Genomic DNA, 14,629 nt, shown 5'->3' with positions numbered 1-14,629 from the left:
AATGTTCCAAAAAATTTCTAAATATTTTTTATAAACTATTTCTTAAAATTATAAAATATAAGATAATTGAGATCAGTTTTATAGTTTTATTATAGATTGTTTTAATCAAAACGTATTCCTATGTGTGTTTATAATATTATTTTTTTGTTTCAATAAATGTAAGTATTTTTTTTATACTTTAAAAGTGTTCACTCAATTTGATTATATCAATTAAAACCTTGATATGATTAAAAAAATAAAATATTCACTTATTATTTAGGTATATATTCTTTCAAAAACACTACAATATATTTATCATTTAAATCTATTTTTAATATATATATATATATATATATATATATATATATATATATATATTGAACTTAAAATAAATTTAGCAACAAAGTAAAAGACATTCATATATATGTTTAATACGGTTTGCGATAGTAGTTGCGTCATTGAGTGTACTATACACATCTTATGACATTTTTGTTTTATTTTCAGCTTTCATAATATATTTTAATTTTGGTAAAGTACTTCAAAACAGAACCTATTCGTTTCATTCCATATAATTAATTACTTAACTCGTATACTAATAAATATGGTAAACATGTTTATTTTTTAAATATCACATTCTGCATCGGCTAAGAGCTTCACAAAGAACATAGAGCAAATCGTCAAATCGGAAAAGCATGCTTACAACACACATTGTTACAGAACTTATAAAGAGACCGATAATCTACATAAAGAGCCAGACAATGTGCATACTGAGCCCAGTTTCATGCCTAGAAAGCTTGGCAATGGCCATGGAGAGCCTCGACGTTCAAATAGAGAGCTCGGGTTAGAGGACAAGACTTCTTATTCTTTCTAACTTAGAGTTTTCTATTCTACGAGACTTCCTATTCTTTCCAACTTAAGGTTTTATATCCTATCGTTTAATGTTCTTTCTAACTTGGGATTTTCTATTCCATGAGGCTTCTTATTGTTCTATGGAAGTTCTTCATTTAATGTTGTTTAATTAAACTTCAAAATCACGATTCTTGTAGATGAGCTTGTCTTGTTCTAACAACCCCACCATCATAGTAGGACCTGTTTCCACTAGTCCTCAAGGACTTACAAGTAAAAACTTCGGTGATCACTGAGTACTATACTCAGCAACGAGCCAAAACTATAGAGCGAAACATCCTTTTCCTCCCCATTGCCTCGCATAGGTGAGAGGGTACAACACTTAAACCCATTGTCTTCCACTACATCACATAAATGAAGAGAATTTCTTTCCGTTGTCTCGCAAAGGAGAAAAAGAACCCTTGAACTCATTGAGTATTACAAAACTTCACCACTGACCACTCTTTACTCGTGTTCAACGTCAAGAGTAATACTCACGGTATCTCTAAACTCAGTGGAACTCACCACAATCAATTGCAATGACATAGGTTATACCCTTGGACTTGGTCAGCCCCTATTGACCTTTCCCACACAAAACAGCCAAACAAATTTACTCTCACATTAGTCAAATTGTAATGTCCAAACTCTGGGAGTCACTTAAACACATCAAAGTCTAAAGATTCGTAAGGATAAAGTTTGAAAAATCCAAAGGTACTTAATTTATTTCAAATTTAGAACAACTATGCATAACTAATATTAAAGTAAAATGTCAAATTACAACTCAAAGTTTAACTCATAAACTAACCTTTAATAAGTCTTTATTGCTCCCAAAAGCTAGCTCCTCTCTCGTCAATTACACGGCTCCAGAATCATCTTCATTCTTATATGCTCCCATATAACACACACATCATACAATCATCACAATAAACACACAAAATATGGGTGAGCTATTTTTGTTAAAGACAAAATCGTCTATCTGAACAAACGATCTCATGTTTTAAAGTTTAATCAAATAACATTAAAACGGGTTAAAAGATCAGAAAGCAACCTAGGATAAAAACGTAGAGCCAAAAACCCAAACAAACAAAACTAGAAACTGAAACCCAAAACTTAGAAGTCATAGGAAAATACTTAGGTCCTAGTAAATAGAAAAACATTCAGGCTAAAACAACCAAACGCCTGACTAGATGATGTCTTGTCTAAAAGTGTCTCAAAGAGAACTGAGTTAAACACTCAACGCTTAAGATACCTGAACTAGGTATTTGGCTTCTCTCGAAAATGAAAACAGGTCTAGATAATGTCTTCGACTAAGATGACTTAACTAAAAGATATAAGCAAGCCTGAGAAAGGTAAACGCTATATGCCTACAAGGTACACATACAAAGAAGTGTTTAGTTGTATCCAGATGATACCACGAGGGAAACAGACATGTCATCTTATGATGAAGTATCTACACATTTGGTATCTTCAAATTAAAAGAGCTTAATTGCAAAATGCTATCTAACGGTAGGAAATAAAAAAAAATTATTGTTCTAAACAAGCATTAAATGACTAGGTCGAGCCATGGTGAGCTTAGGTTAGGTAAGGCCAAGCTTCTTGATGTCGAGTTGTCTAAGAGCTCGATAATGAAGGTAGAGAGCTTGACAATAAAAAAGGAGAGCCCGACACTGGATATGAAGAGCTCGACAAGGCTGGCTAGCACTAGGGAGTGCTCGACATGCTTTTCGAATGGAAAGTCAAACTCAAAAAGATTGTCGAGTAGTGTAGTGATCTCGACAATTAAGTCGAGTATGAAGGACAAGCCGACCAAAACACAGAGCAGCCCAAAGAGGGGAAAAGAAAGCTTGCAAAATTCTCCTTAACAACTCAGTGGAGATATTAGGTTAATAGTTCATCACATATCTCATGGAGGATTTGGCTAAGAGCTCAACAAAGAACATTAAGCAAATTGTCAAATCGGAAGAGCATGCTTACAACACGTTGGTAGAGAACTTGACAATGAGCATGAAGAGGTCGATAATCTACATGGAGAGCCAGACAATGTGACAAGTGAGCCCAGTTTCATGCCTGGAAAGCTTGGCAATGGCCATGGAGAGCTGATAATGCTAATTCTTACCATTATCTAAGCATCATTTTAGTAGCAAAATCAACTCCTTTCTAACTTGTAACTCGTTTAATCCTCTTCTTTTGTCTTGTTTTCTAAATAAATGTGTTTTAGGCTACATTGATGTATTATGATCACTAATCCCTTTATTTTGTAGCTAATATTATGCTTAGAAGAACCTCCACCAATGTATAGAGCTTAACCAGCCACAAAAGCAAGTAAAACAAAAAGAGAGAATTTTGGAATGCTGTGGCTGGGGTGCAGCTGGCGTGCAGCTGAGCGCCACCTGATCGCGACTTGCTGCCGCTGGGGTGCAGTTAGAGTGCAGTTGAGCGCCACCTGATCAGACTTGTTGTAGCTGAGAGGCACATTTTTTGTGCAGTTGAGCGCCAGCTCTTTGGAATGCTGTCGCTGGGGTGCAGCTGGGGTGCAACTGAGCGGTGACGCTGCTGATGTGTCAAAATTGCCTACTTATTCAAGTTGTCTCGAAGCATTTGGGGTCTTTGGTTCTTTGGAGGTGCATCTCACTCAGAGGAGAGCTTGGAGGGCTGCTAGGGCTCGTGGGAACACTCCCTTCTTCCTCTTGGGTTCTTCATCTTCATCCATGGTCATTTTGTAAGCTTAAAGGCTCTCCATGGAAATGGAGAGCCAAACCCATCTTGTTGGGGTTAGTTGTAGCCTTTGAATCTTGTGTAATTGTTGAATGATTTGAATATATATATACATTTTCTATCAATTGCTAGTATTCTTGTTTCCAATCTTAATGCTTGCATGTAATGGGGACGTTCATGACTTGATTTTGGGGTTTCATGGGTTATGGGGACGTAAGATGGAACCTAGAACTGAAACAGGATTCCTTGTGGTTCATTGATTCTAGGGATGGAAGATGATTCACATGTTGTCTTAGATCCTAGTTCTTAATGCGGGTTTGCTTGTTAGATTGTCCAAGGGATTGGAGTTTGATAAGGAAAACTTAGGCTTTTTCACCTAAGGGATTAGGGCTAGAGTGTTTTAGTGGATTGACTTTAGTAAATTGATAGAGAGGAGATGAAATTGGTTATACACAAGAGTGCATTGGTGAAAACTAACCTTAACAATGTCATTTCATACCATTTCTAGTCTTTTTCATTTTCAAGTGCCTTCAATACCAAAGTCCAACCTTGTAATTACTTGTGAATTTATCTTTTTGCACATATTCTTAAATGTTGAGTTGTTCTTGAGTCTAGATGAGTTGTTAATCGCACAATTTTCTAGTATTACGAGTGTCTTGGGAAAACGATACCTGGTCTTACCACGGTTTATTACTTGAACGATTTGGTACGCTTGCCGAAATCGCCTAACAAGAACATGGAAGTTTTAGTAAAGAGCTTGGGAGAGTAGAGCTTGGTGGAGGAGAAGAACTTGGAAAAGTGTGTAGAGCTCGGATAGTGTAGTGAAGAGCTCGACAACGTTGGCAAGTGGCACAAAGTGGCCAAAATTGGTGGTAGAGAGCTCGAACAAGCCGTGGAGGTGCTTCGAGAGCTCGACATAAGGCTTAGAAGAAAAAGAAACTGATGTGAAGAGCTTGGTGAGTTGTTTGAGATCCTAGTCAGTTTGTTTTGATGCCTCGACAGTGTCAAAGCGTGGTGGAGAGGTTGGAGAGCTCGGATAGTCCAAGAGGGGACGTGTAAAGCTCTGTAATGAATGAAAGTAGCTTAGCTAACGATAAGTTAAAGTCAGTAATGGACGAGGGAAGCTTAGTGTTAGAAGTAAGAGTTTGGTTATGGAGGAATTGGAGAGCTTTATTAGACCTTGGTGGTAGATGTCCTTGAATGTGTGATTGTAATCTTGCCTATTAATAAAATAGAATATATTTATTAGTTATTATGTGTGTATTAGCTAGAGCTAGTTCTAGTGGAGTAAAAGTCTCGCGTGCACATATTTATGGTGTGAGAAAAAACTAATTGTTTGAATTAAAATATGGAAATGTGAAAATGGGAAAAACAAAATAAGTTAAATAAAAATTAAATGGTTATGATATCAGCATAATTAGGGATGACAAAAAAATCCGTGGCGGGTAGTTATTATCCGCGGATATTTATTACTCGCGGGTAACAGGCAATGAGTATTTTAATGTCTGCTTCTAAACGGGTCGGGTGTGGATATTAAACTATTCGTCCCACGGGTACCCGCTACCCGCACAAAATAATTAAAAAATATTAATTTTTATTTTTTTAATTAAATTTAATTAAAAATAAAATTTATTTATATTTTATTAGGCTAAATTTAATTAAAATTAAATTTTAATTTACTTTATATTATATTATATATTTTATAATTTTATTTAAATTTATTTAAAAATATATAAAATATTATTTTTTAATTTTTTGCGAATATTTGTGGATATCCACGGATTTTAAAATATCTGTAGATATTTTCAAACGGGTACCCGTGCGGGTAGCAAGTGGATGGCGGACGGATAAAGGATCAGATTTTTTTTTTCAAGTCGGGTTGTAGGTAGGCATATCTGATCCAACCCGTTGGCATCCTAGGCACAATAAACTTGGTCTAGTGGTATATGGTTGTGTTGTTTGGGTATATGACTTAGTGGACGTGGTTTGAACCCTGGTGGTAACAAAAGTTGTTTTCATTTTATGCCTCTTTTTATTACGTGGTTTGAAAAACCCATTATTATGATGATGAAGTTTTCATTTTATATTGGTTCGTTTAAATTTATTTTCAAAAAAATATTTAAAATAGAATCACTACAAAAAAATTGTAAAAAAAATTGTTAAAATAATGTTTTTCTTTTTATTTGGTGTTGGTTGTTTTTGAAAGTCAAGTGGACCTATACGCGTAAGAGAAAACAAAGCCTGCGACCAGAAATGCCATTCTCTTCCTCGTCCCTCTCCTTCTTCATTTTTTTTAATTCTCCATCAAACCTAAACCTAAGCACGTTAAAAGCATTCAATGCTTTGCATGTAGTAAGAGAGAGGGTAGAGAATGAAAGAAGGAAGGGTTCATTTTAAGGGAGGCGTTGCGAATGGGGAAAATAGAGAAGGAGGAAACTAAAGCTCTTAGAGTTTTGAGTGTGGTTTCGGTAAGTGGTAGAGTGAAAGTGAGTGCAATGTAGCCTAAGAGAGAGTGGTTCAAGCCTGAAAATGAACGTCGAAGTGGAGAGTAGGAGATGTGGAGTTCAAAATTATAGAATGTGTATGTGGGTTCCAGGGTTAAAAAGATTTGTTGATACAATGTAGAATGAAAATTCATTGATTTGAGCATTATCGGGTTGTAATGTTATTCGGTGATTTAAGCTGCGTTTTGTTTCTACATTGGAGTGAAAATGGGTTCTGAAATTTTATAATTGGTATGCTCTATTTTGCTTCATTGATTTGGAACGTTTAGGACCTATTTTTGATTTATTGAAGGAGCCATTTTCGGTGGTCGGATTCTGTTTTCCATCTTAGTAATTATCTATTGAACTTATTGGTTTAAATATTGGGTGTTAACCAGGTACTGATAAGCCTAATCATTGAAGTTGCGCTGTTTCTCTAGTTATACGCAAATTAAACTATTATGTATGTGCTAGTTGGGTGATGATAAAAAGGAGATGTTGCGAGGAGTAGAATGTCATATCAATGGTTAGACTTTGAGTATGTGATGAACTAGATGATATGACTATTAAATGCATGTGGGTAATAGTTGTCATTAATTACTTGAGACCTTTGTTTAGAACATTGTTTAGAACAACATGCGTAGGTTGTTATGGTTGTGGCTGAACTAGAATGTTAATGATGTATGATATGCATTAAAATGTGTTCAAATGTTTGATCAAAAGTTTGATGATATATTTGCGCAGAGGATAATCTTAGGTTGTTTTAAATCTTGAATATGCATGAATGTGGTGAGAAGAACCCCAATATGAAGATGGTGAGAAAAACTCGGGTATGAGAAGCTCGACCATGATGATATAAAGCTTGACAGATGACTAAGGTTGTTGAGAGGTCGGCCAAAGTCATTAACAAGATGACCGTGATTACTAAGAAGTCAGTCAGAGCAAATAACAAGTCCATTAGAACAAAGAAGAGGTTAGCCATGTTGGTTAAGGTGAAGAAGAGGTCCACCACAATGAAAAACAAGTCGGTAAAGCATTGGAGAGGTCAGACAACATGACTAACATGAATAATGGAAGATGCAAGTTGGAAAAGCTGACAATAAAACGAAAAAGATCACAAACAAAATATTTCCTGAGGCGTGTAAATCACTGTCCTTAAGGAATTATCCGCGGTGTATTGCGCAAGCTCCCGGGATACAACAGGAACTTCTCAGAATTTCTGAGGATATCAGAACTAGCAAGGATCTCTATAAATAAAATAAAATAAACCAGAATATTTTTAGGAAAAGAAGAAAACAGAAAGAATGAAACCAAGAGAAGAGTGATTTCTAATGATGTGTTTTGGAGTGAATGAAGTGCTCAATTTATAGAGTTGGTGAACTAGGCCCATGATCCAAAAGATCCAAAAATATCTATCAAAATATCTGCTAAAGAAAATGATCTTTTTAATAAAAGGAACGTTGAAATGAAATAAGAACGTTGGGAGCGATATTTTAGCTGGAAGCACAAGACTTGGAAACGTTCCAACGTTTCTTGCGGAACGTGCACAACTAAAAAAATACTGATATTTTGCAATATCAGTATAACGACACAATTTTCATAACAATCCCCCACATATTGCAAAATATATATACAAACGAAAGAGAAAAGAAATTATTATGGGTTTCACAAGATGTAATGCATCATAGCTGGTAGCAAGCTATATGAACCAGTCCTAGATCAAGAAACTTAACACATAGTGTAGTTGGTATAGCAAGCTATATGAACCAAAGACACTTGAGTGTGTTAGAGGTTTATCAATCACAATACACCCCCACAATCCTTGTTGTTATCGTTGTGATGCGCTTACTAGGCCATGCGCGTGTCTAGTATTCATGAGTGCTCTAGAGATCATGCCAAGATCTCATGCAAGTGGCCCCACTTGACTCTCATATAGGTGATTTGATCAAGTGTATGCTGGAAATCATATATCACCCGTAAGGGAATGAAGATCATTAAAAACTTTGTTTAATTACAAAGTTTAACCTCTCAAAGATGCAGTCTCTAGAACTTTCACACACACCATAGGAATGGACATATTTGATTTAAAATCAAATTAGTGCTATCAGAACTAACAAGTGACTTGTTTTTACCCATATGAACCTTATTCATGGGATCTCCAATCACAAAGGTTGGGTTACCATCACTTGTTTGTTTGCTAGTGGCTTAAGTCTCATTCCCCTCGATGCTTCTAAGATCATATTTCTTCTTAAGGGTTTTGTCAGAGGATCTGCTAGATTCCGTTCTGACTTCACATATCCAATGGAAATAGTTCCACTCTTTAGCAGCTGCTTCACCAAATTGTGTCTCAATTGTATATGTCTATTCTTTCCATTGTAATTCTTGTTTTTAGCTATAGCTATTGCCGATTGACAATCACATTGTATTAACACCGATGAGGTTGGTTTTATTCCTAGTGGAATGTTTGCTAAGAAGTTTTTCAACCACTCAGCCTCACTACCAGCCATCTCAAGAGCGACAAACTCATATTCCATTGTTGATCTTGCAATAATTGTTTGTCTGGCTGATCTCCATGTAATCGCACCACCCCCAAGTGTGAATACATAACCACTAGTGGATTTTGTCTCATCTGAATCAGAGATCCAGTTAGCATCATTGTATCTTTCTAGTACAGCGGGAAATCCACTATATTCGATGGCATAATCCATTGAACCTCTTAAGTATTTCATAAGCTTAGCAAGTGCATCCCAATGTTCCTGATTTGGACATTGAGTGCACGCACTCAGTCTACCTACTGCATAAGCAATATCAGGTCTAGAAAAGCTCATTAAGTGCAGTAAGCTCCCAATAATATGGGCATACTGAGGCTGGGGTAATAATTCTTCTCTATTTTTCATTAATTTAGAATTAGCATCATAAGGGGTACTCACTAGTTTGAGGTCATAAAACCTAAACTTCTTAAGAAGTTTCTCAATATATTGTTCTTAGCATAATAATACTATCTCCTTTCCTTATGATTCTAATACCTAACATCACATCGGCTTCACCTATGTCTTTCATTTCAAAATTTGATCCTAGAAACCTTAATTTTAAATATTATGTGATTGCATGTGTCAATCATTAGCATGTCGTTCATATATAAATATATAACAACATATTCTCTACTTCTAGATTTAGAGTAATATCATTAGGTTAAAAGTCAAATTTATTTCTTCAAGTAATTAAGTAAAATTACCTACATTCCCACAATTTTAAAATATTTAAGATTGGTAAATGAGAAAATACTTGGTTGTGCATTTCTCTTTGTAGGTAAAGTATACGAAAATTTACTCAAGTACCTCATCTTCTTATTTATTTTCCTGGAGAGAAAATCTTCTCCACCTTTCCTAAAACATTACAAAGGCATGACACATGAAAGTTTTGTCGCCTCGTCTCCCTCTTCTTCATCCTTATTCGTGGTCCCTACAAATGCGATAAGAAGCGATCGTTGCTGCGAGTATTTTACTAGCCTCCAGAAGTTTTGTCTAGAGAAGATCTCGACTTTGACACGTCCGTAAGTGGTTTCGCAAATACCGTTTGAGGTTTGGAAACAAAGTTTTGATCATTCGGGATTGAGTTGTTGATGTCAGTCATAAGTCCTTAAGATTGTTGTAAAAGCTGACAATAAAAGGAAAAAGATTACAAACAAAATATTTCCTAAGGCGTGTAGATCACTGTCCTTAAGGACTTATCCGTGGTGTATTGCGCAAGGCCCCCATGATACAACAGGAACTTCTCAGAATTTTTGAGCATATCAAAACTAGCAAGATCTCTATAAAGAGAATACAATAAACCCAGAATATTTTTAGGAAAAGAAGAAAACAGAAAGAATGAAACCAAGAGAAGAGTGATTTCTAATGATGTGTTTTGGAGTGAATGAAATGCTCAATTTATAGAGTTGGTAAACTAGGCCTATAATCCAAAATATCTATTAAAATATCTCCTAAAGAAAATGATCTTTTTAATAAAAGTAACATTGAAATGAAATAAGAACGTTGGGAGCGATATTTTAGCTGGAAACACAAGACTTGGAAACGTTCCAACGTTTCTTACGGAACGAAAAAAGATAGTGCTGCAGTATCAGTATAACGGCACAATTTTTATAACAGTTAGTGCTGCAGGAATAAAAGATAAAAAATATAAGTTTATGAATGAGTTTTGTTAGGTTAAAATTAAATTTCGAGGGTTAAATTGAATTATTTCGTTTCTAGCTTTTCTATTCTATACTGCCGAGTTGGTTGGATGTAGTCGGCCAGTTTTTTGTTCTGTTTTTCAGTTTCTATTTTGTACCCGGTTGGTTATCTTCTGCAGCTATGTAAAGTGGCATTCAATCTATACAACACAGAAAACTAGAATGCTCCTATCATAATGTGTGTGTGACGTTTATTTTTTTCACCAACATTTAGGTAAGGGTCCTTTAGAATATTATTAATAATATACCATTTGATATATTAATTGCTCATTAATTGTTGCGTTTGTGTTTTTCTTGCTTATTCAAGCATCAAGTAATTTTGTAGACGACTCCCGTCACTCACGTCGGTCATTAGATGTTTGGAAAATCTCGGTTGAATAGCCAACATCTCATATAAAAAAGAAGTAAACGAAGATCATTGTCTTGATAGAATGTCTTGGTCTATTAAGTACACTAAATAATTACCAATAAGAGCACAGGTTATTAGTTAACTGTTTGTCCTAAACTAAAAGTAAAATCTCTAAATCCTTTGAAAAATTACCATGCTTTACTTTTAACAATATTTGTTCAATTAAATGATAGACCAAACTCAGCTATTACTTTTAAAAAAAATTATTCAATTATTGTGACATATATTCCTCTAATTTATTCGATCATAGAATTTTGTATATAGGTCGTCTCAATATAAAGTCAAGCCAGTCACATCCACAGATTTAAAAGCTGTTAGGTATTGAAACACCTTATTAATCATGTTGCAGCCACAAAATATAGAATTCACTGTGCATCAATAATTTCCCAAAGCCATGGTCTGTTACACCTTTCTGTTTCTTTTTGCCGAAATAAGCATGTTGTTGCCTTCAATTTCGTCTGCAACTGATACCTTTAACGGGTCGCAGTCCCTTCCTGATGGCGCAACCTTGGTGTCAAAAGATGGAACGTTTGAAATGGGTTTCTTCAGTCCAAGCAACAGTAATACAACTACAAATCGCTATCTTGGAATATGGTACAAAAGTATCCCAGTTAAAACCGTTGTTTGGGTTGCCAACCGTGAAAACCCAGTTAAGGATAACTCCAGCAAGTTGAGCATAAGCACACAAGGAAAACTTGTGATCCTCAGCAATAACAGCACTCTCGTTTGGTCACCGAACACAGCGGAAGTAACAAAAGCACAGAGTATAATTGTTCAGCTTTTGGACTCAGGGAACTTGGTGGTAAGATATGAGAATGATTCAAATCCACGGAATTTCTTGTGGGAAAGCTTTGACTATCCTTGTGATACTTTTCTTCCAGGAATGAAGATTGGATGGAACCTTAAGAAGGGTCTCATCTGGCGATTAACCGCGTGGAAGAACTGGGATGACCCTTCTCCAGGGAACTTCAGTTGGGGTATGGAGCTTGGTAACACTCGTGAACTGGTTATGTGGAAAGGTTCTAGTGAGTATTATAGAAGTGGCCCTTGGAATGGTGTCAGATTCAGTGGCAAAAACACTCCCCGTTACAACTTAGAATTTAATTCCACTCCGGATGAAGTGTATTATACATACAAATTTGTGAGCAATTCATTTATTACAAGGGTTGTTTTGAACCAATCCCTTTATTCTCGGCAACGCTATAATTGGATTAAAGAGAACCAAACTTGGAGTCTTTATTCCGTGGTTCCGAGAGGTAAATGTGATAGCTACAATGTTTGTGGTCCCTATGGGAGTTGTAATGGTGGTGAGTCATTGCACTGCGAGTGTTTAATGGGGTTCAAACCGAAATCAGTACAAAATTATAAAGCATTGGATTGGAGTCAGGGATGTGAGCCTAGTGGACCGTGGAGCTGTGGTACAAAAGACAATAGTTTTCAAAAATTTAGTGGGCTGAAATTGCCAGATACTACAAGGTCTTGGATTGATCCAAATTTGACTTTTGAGAATTGCAAGGTCAAATGCTTGGAAAATTGTTCTTGCATTGCATATGCAAACTTAGATATCAGAGATGGTGGAGGTTGTATCATTTGGTTTGAAGCTTTGGTTGATTTAGTGGTCGCTTCACTCCCGGGGCCAGATCTATATATTCGAATGACTGCTTCGGAAATAGGTCTGGTTTTAAATTCTTCGTTGAGTTTCCTTGATTTTTCTCTGTTCATATTGCTTTTGTAAGTGACAATTAGTTGATTTCTTTGACTAATTATACTTGAAGAAAAGAGAGGGCATAAGATACTGGTAGCAGTGCTGATTCCAGTTATTTTCCTGACTTTTGTGATTGTTTTCATATTCACATATAGTTATTGGCGCAAAAGAAAGCTTAGAGGTAAGCTATCATTACCGGACCTCCATTGAACAATTATTGCAAGTACTTTAACAAGTTAAGCTGTTATTTACACTGGATTTCTGATTGCTTATCAGTATCATGTTAGAGAAACATGTGATACATTTTTACTTTTGGATGATCAGAACATTCATATATATGATGAACTTGCATTATAATAATGTTTGATATGAAAGAACTCTGTACTCTTGTGTTAAGATGTTAAGCTAACTAGTTTACATGGGAGGAAACAGAGAAGACATCAGAAGAAAGTAAAAGTGAAAGCAGTCAAGGAGACTTAGATCTTCCTTTCTTTGATTTTCCTGCAATAATTCGTGCCACCAACGATTTCTCAAGAGACAAGATGCTTGGCCAAGGTGGTTTTGGACCTGTGTATAGGGTAAATAACCAAATATGTAACCTTTCTGTAAACATAATCATAAGAAGAAAAGCACTCATCCATTTACTTAGTTCATTATTTCAATTATTTTGATTTAATTTTCTAGGGTACACTCCCAGATGGACAAGAGATCGCTGCCAAGAGGCTTTGTAGTAATACTGGCCAAGGAATTCAAGAATTCAAGAATGAAGTTATACTGTGTGCCAAACTACAGCACAGGAATCTTGTAAAGCTTCTCGGTTGTTCCATTCAAGGAGAGGAGAAAGTTTTGGTCTATGAATACATGCCCAACAAAAGCTTAGACTCCTTTCTATTTGGTATGAGTCAGAAAATTTTATTTAGATAAAGAACTTCATTTGGTTGTTGTTTGTACTAAACCAGGAAGCTTGGCAGATTCTTCCAAAAAAGGAATCCTAAACTGGTCAAAGCGGTTGAATATTATACATGGCATTGCTCGTGGGCTTCTATATCTTCACCAAGATTCTAGATTAAGAATCATTCATAGAGACATGAAAGCGAGTAATATCCTGTTAGACAATGAGCTGAATCCAAAAATTTCTGATTTTGGTATAGCACGAATGTTTAGAGGAAATCAAACAGAAGGAAATACAAAACAAGTTGTTGGAACATAGTAAGTATCATCAACTAAAATTATTATAAGTTGTATTTAAATTTTCTTAAAATTTATACATAAAACTAACTGATTTATGCAATTTCACGAAGTGGGTACATGGCACCAGAATACACAATTAGTGGGCTGTTCTCTATCAAATCTGATGTGTACAGCTTTGGAGTACTGCTACTAGAGATAGTAAGTGGCAAGAAAAATGGAGGAATTTTCTTTCAGAATCACGGACTTAATCTATTAGAACATGTAAGAGAAAGAGCATAAGTTTGCTTTATTTCCTATTACAAGTTTCAAGGTCCATAATTGCATTTTCAATGTTGTAGGCTTGGAGATTGTGGAAAGAGGACGCTCCTATGAAATTAGTAGATGCTTCTTTGGGTGACACCTTTAACATATCTGAAGCATTACGCTGCATTCATGTTGGTCTACTATGTGTGCAGCTACATCCAGATAACAGGCCAAATATGGCATCTGTGATTTTTATGTTGAGTGGTGAAAATATTTTGCAAGAACCTAAGGAACCTGGTTTTCTTGTTGCAAGGATGAAAACTGCTGCCGAATGTTCAACTAGCAATGCAATTAGTACTTGCACTAATGAATTAACTATAACCCTGCCACAGGCTAGGTAGAAAACTTCTTTATCATGTTTTGTGCCATGTAAGGACAGCTTTCTATTTGCTCAATTATCCTAAGTTAAAAGTAATGTAATCACTTGTGCAAAAATAACATTCCACGTTTAGTATTCAACGTCAGCATTGAAAAAAGCTAATATTTAAAGCTAATATTAAAAATGATCGGTGACATTGCTCTAAATAATTGTCCTATTTAGACATCAACAATTCTCACATTCAGACGTCATATGACTAATTAATGTCTGAAACAGGGAACTCCGACGTCAATTAATGTTGAATTTTAACTTTTTAGACGTTATATGTTTGCATGAATCATGTAAACCTGCACAAATATGATCTTTTGGGTGTCCATGAAGCAATTCGACATCTGAAAAAGGAAATTCT

General features: G+C 35.6%; 1 protein-coding gene across 4 annotated transcripts; it reads left to right on the top strand.

The window, feature by feature from the left end:
- The first annotated feature begins 11,011 nt into the window (after nucleotides 1-11,011).
- LOC108338921 (G-type lectin S-receptor-like serine/threonine-protein kinase At4g27290) lies at nucleotides 11,012-14,336 on the top strand. 4 transcript variants are annotated; one of them, XM_017575994.2, is made up of 8 exons: nucleotides 11,366-11,504; nucleotides 11,584-12,375; nucleotides 12,478-12,588; nucleotides 12,840-12,985; nucleotides 13,092-13,302; nucleotides 13,379-13,616; nucleotides 13,709-13,859; nucleotides 13,937-14,336. In XM_017575994.2, the coding sequence occupies exons 2-8, from the start codon at nucleotides 11,586-11,588 to the stop codon at nucleotides 14,240-14,242; spliced, it is 1,953 nt and encodes a 650-aa protein (XP_017431483.1). In that variant the 5' UTR covers nucleotides 11,366-11,504; nucleotides 11,584-11,585; the 3' UTR covers nucleotides 14,243-14,336. The 4 variants fall into 4 exon arrangements, with proteins under 4 accessions (XP_017431481.1, XP_017431479.1, XP_017431482.1 ...); XM_017575992.2 differs by having other exon boundaries at nucleotides 11,012-12,375; nucleotides 13,709-13,796; XM_017575990.2 differs by having other exon boundaries at nucleotides 11,015-12,375.
- Nucleotides 14,337-14,629: the final 293 nt, after the last annotated feature.

This window comes from Vigna angularis, chromosome 5 (assembly GCF_016808095.1).
Source record: "Vigna angularis cultivar LongXiaoDou No.4 chromosome 5, ASM1680809v1, whole genome shotgun sequence".
Lineage (NCBI taxonomy): Eukaryota > Viridiplantae > Streptophyta > Magnoliopsida > Fabales > Fabaceae > Vigna > Vigna angularis.
This window is presented reverse-complemented; position numbering and strand designations above follow the sequence as displayed.